This window comes from Gadus macrocephalus, chromosome 13 (assembly GCF_031168955.1).
Source record: "Gadus macrocephalus chromosome 13, ASM3116895v1".
NCBI lineage: Eukaryota > Metazoa > Chordata > Actinopteri > Gadiformes > Gadidae > Gadus > Gadus macrocephalus.
This window is the reverse complement of record NC_082394.1, coordinates 4,805,058-4,820,167: the sequence shown is the minus strand read 5'-3', so window position 1 is coordinate 4,820,167 and position 15,110 is coordinate 4,805,058. Positions and strand designations below refer to the sequence as shown.

Sequence of the window (15,110 nt, the reverse complement as noted above, 5' to 3'; positions counted from 1 at the left end):
ATAAATTAGTTATTTACAGCTATTATTAATAGGCCGTAACTGTATTTACCAAAGCTGTCCGTAAGTCGGTAGTAAACAAATCGTAAAAAAATGTTGTATACTAGAGAGGATTTGTGAAATTATATAAGACTAGAATTTGTGTACAATATTTGGATAAACCCAAATCCCTAACGAATTATGTAAGGTTTCAATGTATTCCTAGGTCCTATTTCATAAGATTGGTCTGTTATAATAAAAACTACTTTCAAAGCCAATAAATCACAATAATTAAACGTATTGCTTAATATTGTTTATGACAGTTTCGTTACAATGTGTTACGTAAGATCTCGGCAGACGGATGCACTTCTCGCGATACTTGCCGGACTGTGTGTGAGTGAGTGTCAACATCGGCCCGCAGCGCAGCGTCCTGAGTCAGGGGAGGAATCGGGTAAGTTCCCTCTCCTTTCGGGTCATTTAGGGTCTAATCCAGCTTCCGGACGTCAAAGTGTTCACCTAAATTAGAGCACGGGGGAAAACGAGCTGGTGTACGGAGACGGAAACGGCCTTTAGAAGCCACTTGCGGACCTGTTTGTGTGCAGCCGAAGGTTAGCGTTAGCGGGCTAACTCCTCCTTAGGCCTGCTGATTCCTCCACAACATCTCCAGTGCGGCTCGATATGAGCTAGGACACCGGGAGCCTGGCGCAGGCTGATCTGGGTGGTGCTGGGAGTCAGTGCATGGCGACACCACATCATCATCGGTCCTCATAGTGGATGATGTGATGATCCACCTAAGGCCCGAGGTGTGACATGTTCAGCAGATGGACGAGTCACAGCTCACAGTCCACACTGACAGGAGTGGTCTAGTCCTCACATGTGATGAGAGCAGGTCCCGGAGAACCGGAGACATCTGCCTGGTCCTCTGGGCTACGAGGGGAGGACCAGTTCAACATCTGGTCCTGCCTCCAGGCCTTCACGGCTATCGGGTCTTCATGCATGGCGGACCAATACGCCTGTTGTGTTTATTGTGTTGGCAACACGTCGATCCAGGTAATATCGGGTCCGTGTCATCAGCGAGCGGGTATAGGTGGCTATAAACGGGTTACATGTCATGTGAACCACATCTACCGCCATGGTTTCCGGTTTCCTTGAAGCGAAAGGACAGCCCTGCATGTTCCGCTTCCCACGCAGCCCCTCTCAGCCCGCTCCTCCCGCTCCTCCGTTTCTTCCCTCATAGCGCCAGACCATCCCGTGTTCTCGTGCATCACGCTATTGTCTGCCTTTCGTCTGCAGTCGGTCTAACGGAGCGCAATGTCCTTTAATAGGTGTGTGTGTGTCGTTTGCTTCCCTTGCAGGATTGCCGTGTGAGATGGGGGATGACAGGCCTTTCGCTTGCACTGCCCCTGGCTGTGGGCAGGTAGGGTGGATCACATTGTATTTGATAATTTAATACTGTGTATGTTTCTTAAAAGGCCCCTGCGTATGTGTTAATGTAGTTCAGATAAGCTACATTGTTTCAAAGAGCCTCAAACAATGCAGCTAAACTGTGGTTTTGCTGTGGTTGAGTCGATCACCCTGAACCCGTTCTCCTTGTGACTGCAGCGGTTCACCAATGAAGACCATCTATCGGTCCACAAACACAAACATGAAATGACTCTGAAGTTCGGTCCTGCACGGACGGACTCGGTCATCATCGCAGGTAATGCATTTACCATTTTACCAACTGTGTCTGCTCACTCTTTTCTTTTTTTCTATCTATCTATCTATCTATCTATCTATCTATCTATCTATCTATCTATCTATCTATCTATCTATCTATCTATCTATCTATCTATCTATCTATCTATCTATCTATCTATCTATCTATCTATCTGTTTGTAAACTTTGTAATAAAACATGGATGCCCTTAGTATACAATTAAGTATACAATTCAGATGTATACATCGTTTTTGTTAGGTTCAAGCTATGTGTCAGTGTTGCATCATGTGAAAACGAGTTGTTGTTAAGACGAGATGTGACTCCTCAGACCAGACCCCAACCCCCACCCGATTCCTGAAGAACTGTGAGGAGGTGGGGCTGTTCAACGAGCTGGCCCACTCCTTCGAGCAGGAGTTTCGTAAAGCACAGGACGATGACCACAGAACCAAGAACACGGTACTACTTCTGCTCCACCTTCTGCTCCCCCTTCTGCTCCCCCTTTTGCTCCCCCTTCTGCTCCCCCTTCTGCTCCACCTTCTGCTCCACCTTCTGCTCCACCTTTTGCTCCCCCTTCTGCTCCCCCTTCTGCTCCACCTTCTTCTCCGCCTTCTGTCGTGTGTAGTTGGAGGTCATCTCCTTCGATGGCCGCTGACATGTGACAGATAAGGGATCCACTCGTCATCACAGCATCAATAAGCCTTTGGTCACCGTGTGATGTTTATACTGCCACACATAGAGACGTGCGTTAGCATCCTATCTCCTGCAGAGGTTTGCTGACTAACACGGTCTCCACGGCGACGCCTCCCTCTGTCAGAATGTCCCACTGCAGACACCGTCGGAGGTCAAGGGTGAAGTCCAGGGTCCGCTGCAGGTGGACTCGTCCCCTCCAGGGAGCCCCGACTCCACCTCCAGCATGTCAGACGACAGCCGGGAACCCCCGGTGAGCTGAAACACGGGATAGAGAGATAACTATGATCACTATTACCCAATACACACACATGGTAGAAAGATCACTATGATCACTATTACCCAATACACACACGTGGTAGAATGATCACTATGATGACTATTACCCAATACACACACATGGTAGAAAGATCACTATTACCCAATATACACATGTGATAGAATGATCACTATTACCCAATGCACACACGATAGAATGATCTTTATTACCCAATACACACACATGGTAGAAAGATCACTATTACCCAATATATGCACACAGGATAGAATGATCAATATTACCCTCAACACACACACATGGTAGAAAGATCACTATTACCCAATAAACACAGGATAGATTGATCACTATTACCCTATACACACATGGTAGAATGATCACTATTACCCCATAAACATACTATTGATTGATCACTATTACCCAATACACACATGGTATATCACTACTATTACCCAATACACACAGGATAGAATGATCACTATTACCCAATACACACAGGATGGAATGATCACTATTACCGAATAAATACACATGATAGAATGATCACTATTACCCAATACACACATGATGGAGGACTGTTTGTATGGTGGGTCTCAGGTCTGGATGATGGAGCCTATGTGTGTGTGTGTGTGTGTGTTTGTTCAGCAGGAGATGGAGCCCCCAAAGCCTGCCCCCAGCTCTGCCCCCACCCCTACCATCGTGCGCCCGGGTTCGCTGCCCCTCCACATGGGCTTCGACTCACTGAACCCCACGCTCCCCTCCCCCACGTCGGTCATCACGCAGACCCCGCCCTCTAACAGACAGCTGGGGTGAGTGTCGCTCATCTCCTCGGTCCTGTTGATGTTCCTGTGGAGGTGCGTCTCCTGGGCGCCATGTGGCTCAGGCGGTAGAGCGGATTGGCTGGTAACCACAAGGTTGCTAATTAGATCCCCGGCTCCTCCTACAAGCGTCAGGGTGTCCCTGAGCATGACACCTCGCCCTAACTCAGGGTTATTCAACCTTGGGGTCCCGACCCCATGTGGGGTCGCCTGGAATTTAAATAGGGTGTGTTCGAAACCGCCTACTTGCTTACTGCTTACTACCTACTAAATATTTGGCTTACTTCTCGAATCCTTAAATAATGATTGAGTAATCCATTTGAGTAATCGACGTTCAGAAGACCGTCCTTACTTAACCACCTCAAATGACGTGAATCAAATGACGTGTCAATAACCTACCGACCGGGCGCCGTTAATAAACATTATAAATAAATATATAAACGTCACATTTAACGTCACAGTACACCTTCAACCTAAGGATTTGCGGTGATATGTTAAAACAATTGTTAAACAATTATTAAAAGCACTGCTGCTGCGGCTCCCCGTTTAGCGCCATTGCTTCCACTGTTCTTTTGAATAGACGCAGTGCATTCTGGGGCAGTTTAGTACGTCTAGTAAGCTAGCGATGCTTACTCAAAATCTTTCCGGAAGTAGAAGACATTCGGATACTACTCGCTTACCTAAACTCGCTTACTAAGTTCTCGCTTACTCAATTTGACGTCATAGTTAGTAGGAGTAGTAAGCAAGTACGCGGTTTCGAACACACCCATAGAGTCGCCTGAAATGTCTAGTAATTGATAAAAAAAAAAAAAAAAGGTAAAAAAAAAAAAAAAACGTATTTAAATAAAACAAATACAAATAAATCGTACATAACTGTCTCCTATACTTTCATTTTCTCGAAAATGAAAGTATCGAAATGGTGAAAACGATGTGCGGGGAGGAAGAAGCTCAAAAAATAACTAAATTGCGCCCATCGCAGACATACTGCACCAAGTCGTAACCATAGTGAATTACATCAAGCCACATCCTCTGCGCGCACGTCTGTTTGCAACACTGTGCGCCGACAGGGGCTCTGAATATGAAAACTTACTATTTCACACAGAGACACGGTGGTTGTCGAGAGGTTACCAGCAGAAAATGTGCCTCCTTGCATATACACCGGACATCTTTGGAAAATTGTCAATTTGTGCACTTATCCTGGCTACTCTGTATTTGTTCACAGTATAACAAACATATTAAAAAAAATAATTCTAGAAAAAAAATAATCTCTGGGGTCGCCAGAAATGTTTGATGTCAAAATGGGGTCACAGCCCAAAAAAGGTTGGGAACCACTGCCCTAACTGCTCCCGACGAGCTAGCTGTCTCCTTAAAGGGGACCTATTATGCTTTTTTGACTTTTATGACCTATAAACGTTGTTATAATGATTGATAGTCATGTTTAACCATACTAAAGTGTCAAATAATGACGTACATGCATTTCGACGTATTCCCTGCTGACAGTCTGGGGTGGCTGTGCAGAGCGCTAAACACTCGGGGCAACGTTTGCGATTCACTTGTTCACATTTCCGGGAAATCATCTACGTAGACGTACTCCTGCCGCGTCCCCATATGCCCGGTCAAATCTGCCCGCGCGCGCGCTCCAAGGAAGGTAACCAATCACAACGGAGTTGGGTTGGCAGGAGGGGGGCGAGGGGGCGGAGAAGGACGAAACGGAGCGTTGACAGAGAACGCTGAAAGAGCCCAGATGAGAGGAAGAGTTTCCCGAAAATCGACATCGTTTTTTGTGTATGGTTAAACATGACTATCAATCATTATAACAACGTTTATAGGTCATAAAAGTCATAAAGCATAATAGGTCTCCTGTGCGTGGTTGACCTCGCCGTCGGTGTTTGCATGTGTGCATGAATGGGTGAATGTCAGGTGATATAAAGCGCTTTGAGTGGCCGCTGGTTACAACAAAAGCGCTATATATATATATATATATATATGCAGTCCATTGGCCATTTTGATGACCCCCGGTTCCTCCCCAGGTCCCCGACGGCCTCGTACCCGCTGGTCATGCACCTCCCTAACGGCCAGACGCTGCCCCTGCTGCCCAGCCCGGTGCAGATGACCTCCGTCATATCGGTGAGCCTCCACCCTTCGCCTCACACCGCGCCCCTTCGTAGCTCCGCCTCTCGTTCCCGCCTCACCTTTCTCCCCCTGTGTGACCCCCCCCCCCCCCCCACAGCTGGCCCGGCCGGTGAACGCCGTGCCCAACGTTCCCGGGATCCCCGGCCCCCCGGTGGGCGGGGCCAGCAGCGGCTCCTCCTCCCCGTCCGGGTACAGCATGCACGCCGACGCCAAGATGGTGAGCAGAGCTCCTGACGCCGCAGCCTCTGGGTGTTATGTTTCTATGGCGACGGGCCTGTCACATGACCCCCCCCGCCGGCCCCAGCGGCCCCACGTGAGCCGGGTCGGCCCCTCTGACTCGGTCCATGTGTGCCCCCCTGTAGCGTCTGAAGGCGGCCCTCACCCAGCAGGGCCTGGTAGTACACAACGGCTCTGCCAGGGGGGGCCCCAGCGGGGGGGGCGCCAGCGGGTCCGCGGTCCCTCAGAGACCCGAGCAGAACCAGCAGCCCATACAGCAGTCTGATGCACTGTCGCCTGCTCAGCCCCAGGTACCCACACACACCTGGTGTCGCCTGCCCCAGGTACGCACACACACCTGGTGTCGCCTGCCCCAGGTACGCACACACACCTGGTGTCGCCTGCCCCAGGTACCCACACACACCTGGTGTCGCCTGCCCCAGGTACCCACACACACCTGGTGTCGCCTGCCCCAGGTACGCACACGCCTGGTGTCTCCTGCTCAGGCACAGGTCCGCACACACAAAGTGTCGTACCCACACACCTGCTGTACCTGCTCAGCCCCCCCAGGTACACACACACACACACACACACACACACACACACACACACACACACACACACACACACACACACACACACACACACACACACACACACACACACACACACACACACACACACACACACACACACACACACACACACACACACACACAAACACACATGTCCCGGCACACACCTCCTGGGGAGACTAGCCCTAGTGGGCAGACTGATGGTTGAGACTCCAGGCCGTCGCTGGTCCCCCGAGCCGGCTGCTCTGCTCTGTTTGGGGGGTCATCACCTCCCCGGTGTTGTCATGGTGACACCAGGACTCCGCCCCGGCTCAGGGTCGTGACCTCATCACGTCCTCTGTGTAGTCATGGAGTCGCCCCGGTCTCAGAAAGAAGGAGTGAAGTAGAAGGCCTCGTGTTGGTAATGGAATGCAGCCCATGTGACGTAGCTCCGCCCCCCCCCCCCCCTGGTCACGCTGTCCGCCCGTGTGTTTCCCGCCAGGTGTCTCCCGCCCAGCCCACGGGGGGGCGGCGGCGCCGGGCGTCGGACGTGGACCCCGACGAGCGGCGCCAGCGCTTCCTGGAGCGCAACCGCGCGGCGGCCTCGCGCTGCCGGCAGAAGAGGAAGGTGTGGGTGGGCTCCCTGGAGAAGAAGGCCGACGACCTCGCCAACATGAATGTCTCCCTCTCCGTGAGTCCCCCCCCTCCTCCCTCCTCCTCCTCCCCCATCCTCACCCCCCCCCCCCCCCCCCCAGTGGGTCCCTCCCCATATGTGTGTGTGTATCTGTCTGTCTGTCTGTCTGTCTGTCTGTCTGTCTCTCTCTAACTGTGTGTGTGTGTGTGTGTGTGTGTGTGTGTGTGTGTGTGTGTGTGTGTGTGCGTGTGCGTGTGTGTGTCCCTTCAGAACGAGGTGACCCTGCTGAGGAACGAGGTGACCCAGCTGAAGCAGCTCCTCCTGGCCCACAAGGACTGCCCCGTCACGGCCATGCAGAAGAAGAACGCCTTCCTAGGTAACCAACCCCTCCCCCCTCCGGCCACGCCCCCCCCCCACGCATCACACCCCGCCGTTCATCTCGTGGTTGTGTGTCGTCCGTTGCCATCCCATCCCGTCTAACGCCCCCCCCCCCCCCGCGGCCCCTCACCTCTCTAAGGGTGACTGTTGTCTCGTTCAGCCGCAGGCGGGGAGGAGAGTTCCCGGGAGCCGTCGGCCGAGCTGCTGGGCTCCCCGGCGGCGGTCATCCAGCACGGGCCCCCCCCCGGGGCCTCGGGCGGGGCCGGCGCCCTCAACGGGCTGAGCGTGCGCGCCGCCGAGGCCGTGGCCATGTCGGTGCTGGCCGGCATGGGGGCGGGGCAGCCGGCCGGGGACGTCATGACGACGCAGCAGCAGCAGCAGCAGCAGCAGCAGCCCGCCTCCAGATGATGCGACGGCGCTGGTAGCCCCGCATGCACTCGACCGGTGGGTGGGGGGGGGGGGGGGGGGTGGCGGCAGAGAGGGGGGGGGGGGGGGGGAGCCACGGACCCACCGGTGTCGCTCCCCGCCCACCCCCCCGCCCCCTCCTGCTCCGGCCCCCTCCCCCGTCGCCCGTCGTCGCCCGTCCCCCAGGATGTGAGCGTGGACCATGTGACCAGCAGGATGCAGGATTCATGCGCTGGCTCAGGCCACGGACTCAGACGCTCTGCCCCCCCCCCCCCCCCCCCCCCACCACCAGGCCGAGGATAATCACTGACCGGAGCGTGGCGCCCCCCCCCCCCCCCCTGACCGGCTCCCAGCGCGAGGGCGGCGCTGTGTACAGTAGACGTGTGGAAACACCCCTTCGTTTTTTTTTAAGTTTAACCGCAGTCAGGAATGTTGTTGTTTTTTTTTAGAACGGGAAAAATCTCCCAATAAAAGCACGTTATTTTATTTCTGTTGCACTTTTGAACGCAACTTTAAAACCAAACCCGCGCACTCATCGTGATCACACACTTCGCTAGCGCTTGTTTTGCTGTGACATCTTGTCCTCGCAGCTCCGGTTGTGTTCTGCGGTGTCCTGAGGCTGCAGGGGGGCGGGCGGTGGTGATCTCACCCCCGCCCGCCGCCTGCTAGCCCCACTGTCCGCCCACGCTACCTCTTCTGTCTCCGCGCTCTGCGTCGCTCTGTGTTTGACCCTCTGTGTTCAGCCATTCGAGGTCAGCGGGAGGGCCTTCATCACGCTCTCCTCTTGTACAGTTATTTTTACTTTCATTGTGAGTTTTTTGTTTGACATTTTATTTTACCGCCCCCCCCCTGGAGCGAGGGGGTCGTGTTCATCTGGACTTCTGTTGGACTGCATGGCGAAGACGAGGATGAAGAGTATCACCCACTGTGCGTGTGTGCGTGCGTGCGTGTGTGTGTGTATGTGTGTGTTACTGACGCTTGGCCCCGCCTCTCATCAGTTGGAAGCTTTGATTGACAGGATTGCCTTTGACCTCGATGTGAAGCCTCCAGTCTGTCCGTAACAGAGATGGTGTGGGTTGATAACCTTTACACGGTAATCAACGAACATAACATTAAAAAACAAGTGACCCAGGCATTTCCTTTGAAGAAAAAAGTAGTGCAATATATTTTTCTATTGAGTATCGATGTTCTTGCGTGTAACTAGCGTGTGTAGCCCAGTGGTGTGGTTCTCTGAATGATGGAGTGGCTCAAAGGAAAACAATGTGAAGATGGTCATTCCTGAGTTAAATTGGCAATTGGAGCACAGAATGGGCTTGATGTCCTGTTCAATGGTGCTCTCACACGTTTTCTAACTGTCTGCCTTTTGTCATTCATTCGTTGAAGGTGCTTCCTTTTGAGTTTCAGTCTTGAACTGTGCTTGTTAGCATCATGCTTATTTTAACATTGTCAAGTTGTTTTTTTACATGGTCTGGTTTTAAAAGGTTGCTTTCTCCAACTCGAGGTATGGATGTCCCTTCTTATGATTGTAGTCCCTGATTCTGTTCCCCCTATCACATAAACGTGTGTAGTCTATTGTGTGTTCCACTGAGGGATTGGCACTAGAAGATAGACACATGGAGGGAGTCAAATAAGGCCTAAAACTAGGTAAAATTAACTCTTATATAATCTGAATTAATGGATGATATGTCTGGTAAAAAAAATAAATGTTGTTAGAAAAGGAAAGCCGAATGAGTCTGCTTTGTTCGTGAGGCAGCACTATATTTAATGACTTCTTATTTGAGTGTTATTACACTGAGTGACCAGAAAGGGGCGCCGGGTAGGAGTTATAACACCGAGTGGCCAGCAGGGGCCGCCAGGGAGGCGCTTTACTCCGCCATCAACATAACCCACCATCGGACCGGTCACGTGACCGAGCCTCCGAGTGGATCCGCTCCCACAGTGATGGCGGTGTCAGGGAGACGCGATGATGGACTACATTCCGCATCTTGATCTCTAATATCTATCGGGGAATTTAAACCGTGTGTCATCACCGTTACTCAGTATCAACTCTACACCGCGGCCCGGTGCCTCGTCCCGTGATGGCGGACCGCGGAGTGGATATGTCGGCTCTGCCTAAGGAGGTCAGGGACCATTTGGCGGAGCTGGACCTGGAGCTCTCCGAAGGTAAGGTTTTAAAGTATGTTTTAGGAACGCTGTGCATCTGAAGGCGAAATCCACTTAGCCTTATCACCGTGGAGTTCTCCCCGGCGGAGCTCCGTGTGGAGCCCCGCTGGGTGAGATGTTGTGCAGCCCCGTGCAGGGAAATGTTCGCTTCAGACATTGTCAGACATCGATCTGAAACCCAGGACCGAGTCGAGCCTGGTGAGCGGTCTCTGCTGGACGGTGTTCTCCAGTCTTCTGGTTATCAGTGACTTTGGATTCGTGCCCCGGTGTCTCTGTTTCGGTGTGCAGGACAGTGTTATAACCGGTCAACCGGACCCAGTCATCACGGTTGTCCGGTCCCGTCATCACGGCTCCCGGTCCCCGGTCCGGCTGGACCTGGCTTCACTCTGAAGGCATGTCGGTCATGTTGTCATTGTGGTGAAGGCCTCGAGCCTCAGTGATAGTTGGGCATCATGATAACACACCGATGAACCCAGAGCGGGGCGACTTTTGTTAGTCTGATTATACATTTAAAATGAATTAAATAACGCGAGCCAGTCTGCTCACCAACAGACTCCCGGTGCAGCCGGATTGGTGCGGTTCCAGAGCCCGGGGTGGGTGACTAACACTTGCACGGTTCACATCCACAACAGCAGAAGATCTTTCTGTTCTCATCCTGCTGTAGTCGAGCTCATTCTCTGGGAAAAGCGTCTTCTCTTTCCACTATGTTCTGTGTTTCTATGTTAGTTTCTCAGTGTGTCCACACACTGGCATGCTCCGTATGAGCATCCCAGTAAAGGGTAACCTCTGAATGTCACTTACAACAATATCAACAAGCCAGTCTGAGCTGATGTTGCTTTTCTGCTATTCGTGGCCAGAGACAGCATCTGTCTCAACAGATTTTTGCCAACTCGACAGCAGGTGAATCCAGAGGCTGAGAGACTTTGTCGAGATATACGGGATGTATGATACGGGATGTATGATACGGGATGTATGATGGAGATGAGCTGTTGGCTGATGCTCGGTGGCGAGGCCTAGTGACTGTATCTCACCGGCCAGCAGCAGACTTGAAGAGGGGTTCCTCTGGTTAATAATAGCCTTCCATGAGGCCGAGCTGATGAAGGTGTGTGCGGTTGGAGTTCCACTCTCTGTGGAGCTCAGAGTGGATGGGAGGGAGACAGCAGTTCATCTGGAGTTGTGTTGTGATACCACAGTAAATAGCATGTACCGTGTTTGTTGTCATGATCTGGATGTAACACTAATGTGTTGTGGACTGTCCCACTTCACTTACTTTGGAACCAGATGTTGCCTCTCACGGTTTGACTACATTATATTCTATTCTATTCCTTTAATTGTGGACAATGGTAAAGTAGGACTGTAATGCTTCGTAATATTTATATTTATGACCTCGTCTAAAGCCACTCTGACTGGGGAATAGGCTCGCTTCAGTATGCCAGGAAAGTGCTGCATCAACAACTGCATCACTCACTCAATAATATAGAATATAAACCGTCTCTCATGTGGTTTTGTTGCTCTCTACGGTACAGTGTGTATTCTGTATCACAGGATCCGATACCGAAGCATTCCTCAACTGCCCCTCTGATGAGGCTGGCCGACATCATTCCTGATTACACTGAGGTAGCCGCTGATCACGAGGTCACACCGCAGTAACCCATGGCAACCAGGTACAACCGGTCCTGTCCACTTGAACCTACTTGAACCCCCCCCACCGACTGCGACGGTTGTAAAGTGCGCCGTCGGTTGAGAATCAACGGTAAGCGAGCGCCCTGGCGCCGAAGGGGCCGTTCTCCAGCCAGCGCGGTCCGGCGATCTGAGCTCCAACGGACGCCGCTGAACCGCTGCCAGACACTCCCTTTGTCCCGGCAGCCCTGCCCTGCTCAACGGCACTACGGCGGAGCCCTGACGCAAGCCAAGCCAGTGTGTGTGTGTGTGTGTGTGTGTGTGTGTGTGTGTGTGTGTGTGTGTGTCAGACCTTATGAGTCTTAATGTTTCTCATGCATATCTTTTACGCGGCCACAATCCCTCCTATTGTTGTACACGTGCAGGGGGATGGGGGGGGGATGGGGATCCCATAGCAACCAAGAGCAGGAAATATGCGTCCGTCCCTGTAATATTTCCATGGTGGGGGGGTCAGGGCTGGGATGGTGTGGGTCAGCAGGGGGGGGGGGGGGCGTTTGAATGACGAGGGAGGGAGAGAGAGAGAGAGAGTGAGATCTGTCGTGGCTCCTGACCGGGCATGAGGACCTAGTTGTTGGAGGTTGATGATGAGGTTCACCCCCTCAGCCTCTTCCCCCCCCCCCCCCCCCCACACCCCCTCACTCTCTCACCCTCTCACCCCCACTCAGCCTCTTCCCCCCCCCCCACACCCCCTCACTCTCTCACCCTCTCACCCCCACTCAGCATCTCACCCCCTCGCCCTAACCCACACGTAGTCACCCTAAGAGCTGCGGCTTCTGGTGTGCTCCTGGGTCCTGGTGAGCATGGTGTATCGTAGTTTTCATGTTTCAAGTTTGGTGTTTTATTCGCACATTGCCAAAATTGGTTACCATATACATTGTAGATCAGTTTGACATCTGCAATAATCCTTTGGCATGGAATATAAACCCATACTGGTGAGAGTGGTTGTTCGTACTGGTGAGCGTGGTGGTACTGGTGAGTGTGGGGGTTCATACTGGTGCGTGTGGGGGTTCATACTGGTGAGCGCGGTGGTGGTGGTTCTGCTGCTGGGAGGCACAATGAGGCCCATTGAGGGACCGCAGTCTGTGGCGGTGAGCTGGGACGGAATTTATAGCAGTGGCCCGGCGGGGGTTAATCTGCTCACCTTGGCTGCTGCACACACCAAGGGGGACCACCAGCTTACTCACACACACACACACACACACACACACACACACACACACACACACACACACACACACACACACACACACACACACACACACACACACACACACACACCACCCTCTCCTATCTTCACGTAGCGCGGCGCTGGCGGTCTCGTGTGGTTCTCTGAACGGCGTGTGTCTTCAGTCCACGTCCTCAACCTCTCTCGTCTCCCTCCAGGCCCTCCTTCCTGTGTGTGTGTGTGTGTGTGTGTGTGTGTGTACGTGCCTATAGCGCGTGTCTGACGTGTCTACAACGGTTTTGTGTGCCCCCCCCCCCTCCTCCTCGCTGGCTCTAGGACAGACCTCCTGTGGGGCCGGAGGTCCAGAGAGACTCCAGCACCACTTGTCTGGGCTGCTGCTGTAGAATGACATGCTGGGATTAAGCCTGGTAAAGAGAGAGTGAGAGGGAGTGGGGGGAGAGCGAGAGGGAGTAGGAGGGGGGAGAGAGAGAGAGGGAGAGGAGAGAGAGTAGGGAGAGAGAGGGAGATTACAACCTCGGCCTGTGTCTCTTCATCTAGGTCACAGCATCGGGAGGCAACATGCCTGGCTCATTTAGCCCGTGAGTCACAATGGGCCAGTGGTCTCTCTCTCTCTCTCTCTCTCTCTCTCTCTCTCTCTCTCTCTCTCTCTCTCTCTCTCTCTCTCTCTCTCTCTCTCTCTCTCTCTCTCTCTCTCTCTCTCTCTCTCTCTCTCTCTCTCTCTCTCTCTCTCTCTCTCTCTCGTGCGTCCCCATTGGTGTTTCCTGCTGTGTTGCTCTACGCCGCCTGCTATTTCCGTCCCTCGCGTCGAAGCGCATCCCCGACTGCGCATGGTGTGTGAACATGCGCTCGGTGTGTGTGGGTGTGTGAGCAGCGGCCCGTTGTGAGGCTAGCGTGTGTGTGTGTGTCTGTGTGTGTGTGTGTGAGCATTGGTCCTGTTGTGTGTGTGTGTGTGTGTGTGTGTGTGTGTGTGTGTGTGTGTGAGCATTGGTCCTGTTGTGTGTGTGTGTGTGTGTGTGTGTGTGTGTGTGTGTGTGTGTGTGTGTGTGTGTGTGTGTGTGTGTCTGTGTGTGTGAATACACACTCGCTGGACAGGCTCCAGTCTGTTGAGTAGAGCAGAAGGCCCAGCCGGACCCGGTCTCTCTCCATACCATGAGGACGAGCGTGGACTGACACCGGAGCTGCCCTGACGGCCCGCCTCCCCTCCAGAGTATCGGCATCGAATCCCTCTCCCGCCGCGGCGGTGGAACAGGCCGCCGGCGACCGCAGAAAGCCCCGGCGTCCACTCATTAGTCTTTAAATGTGACACGTTTGATATCGCATGTCTTGTGTTCTCTGGAGATCCACCGACACCCCTAGGGAGAGGCTAAGCGGTATCGAATGGGCGCCCCCGTGATAACAGATGTGTTCCTTCGCTCTTTGTTTTGGAAATGAATCATGAGCGTTATGTAACTCACTTTCCCCCCCCCCGAGTTTCACTCGCCTCGCGCACGCACACACGCACGCATGCGCACACTTAAACGATCCAGGCAGCCAGTGTGTTTTATCTTTTAGAGGGAATTAATAATTGAGTAAAGCTAGGACTCTATAGTAGTACACACACACACACGCACGCACGCACGCACGCACGCACGCACACACACACACACACACACACCACACACACACACACACACACACACACACACACACACACACACACACACACACACACACACACACACACACACACACACACACACACACACACACACACACACACACACACACACGCGCGCGCCATATGTTGCTGAACATGAGCTCAGCATGTTGGTCGGGGGGTAAGTCTGCAGGTTGCGCTTCAAGTGTTCCACTTCCTGTCCCTCCTCGCTGCTGATGCGTTGTTTCATCAGAGCTCATTGATTGGACGTCAGCGAGGACTGGAGAGAGAGAGTGGGTCACTGGGCGGCTGCTGAATCATCGACCGAGCGCAGAGCGTCTGGCCTGCAGCAGTCCCAGCGCTGCAGCCTGCAATACCCCCCACGCACCAATCAGCGCTCTCCGTGACGGTGGTGCACCAATCAGCCCTCAGCATGACTGGTGCATCCTTTGGAGTCGTGGTGCACCAATCAGCACTCGGAATGATTACAGTTGATCCTCTACCCTCATCTTGTGCACCAATCAGCTCTCAGAGTGAGCAACAACACTGCGTTAGGACTCAGCCCCGTCCTGTTGCCATCCTGTTGACCCCTCCCTGTTGGACCCATCAATCACAGGTCTGTCATTGTGCAGGGCGGAGCCTAGACCAAAGCCTTTGTGTGTGACTCTG

The 15,110-nt window shown here is 53.0% G+C and overlaps 1 protein-coding gene across 4 annotated transcripts; it reads left to right on the top strand.

The window, feature by feature from the left end:
• Positions 1-328: 328 nt before the first annotated feature.
• Positions 329-9,498, top strand: atf7b (activating transcription factor 7b). Of its 4 annotated transcripts, none has more exons than XM_060068455.1 (12): positions 329-427; positions 1,332-1,393; positions 1,579-1,675; positions 2,003-2,130; positions 2,489-2,614; positions 3,287-3,447; positions 5,487-5,583; positions 5,687-5,806; positions 5,952-6,116; positions 6,862-7,050; positions 7,264-7,369; positions 7,532-9,498. In XM_060068455.1, the coding sequence occupies exons 2-12, from the start codon at positions 1,346-1,348 to the stop codon at positions 7,777-7,779; spliced, it is 1,485 nt and encodes a 494-aa protein (XP_059924438.1). In that variant the 5' UTR covers positions 329-427; positions 1,332-1,345; the 3' UTR covers positions 7,780-9,498. The 4 variants fall into 4 exon arrangements, with proteins under 4 accessions (XP_059924438.1, XP_059924437.1, XP_059924440.1 ...); XM_060068454.1 differs by having other exon boundaries at positions 3,284-3,447; XM_060068457.1 differs by having other exon boundaries at positions 3,284-3,447; positions 7,511-7,669.
• The last annotated feature ends 5,612 nt before the right edge of the window (positions 9,499-15,110 follow it).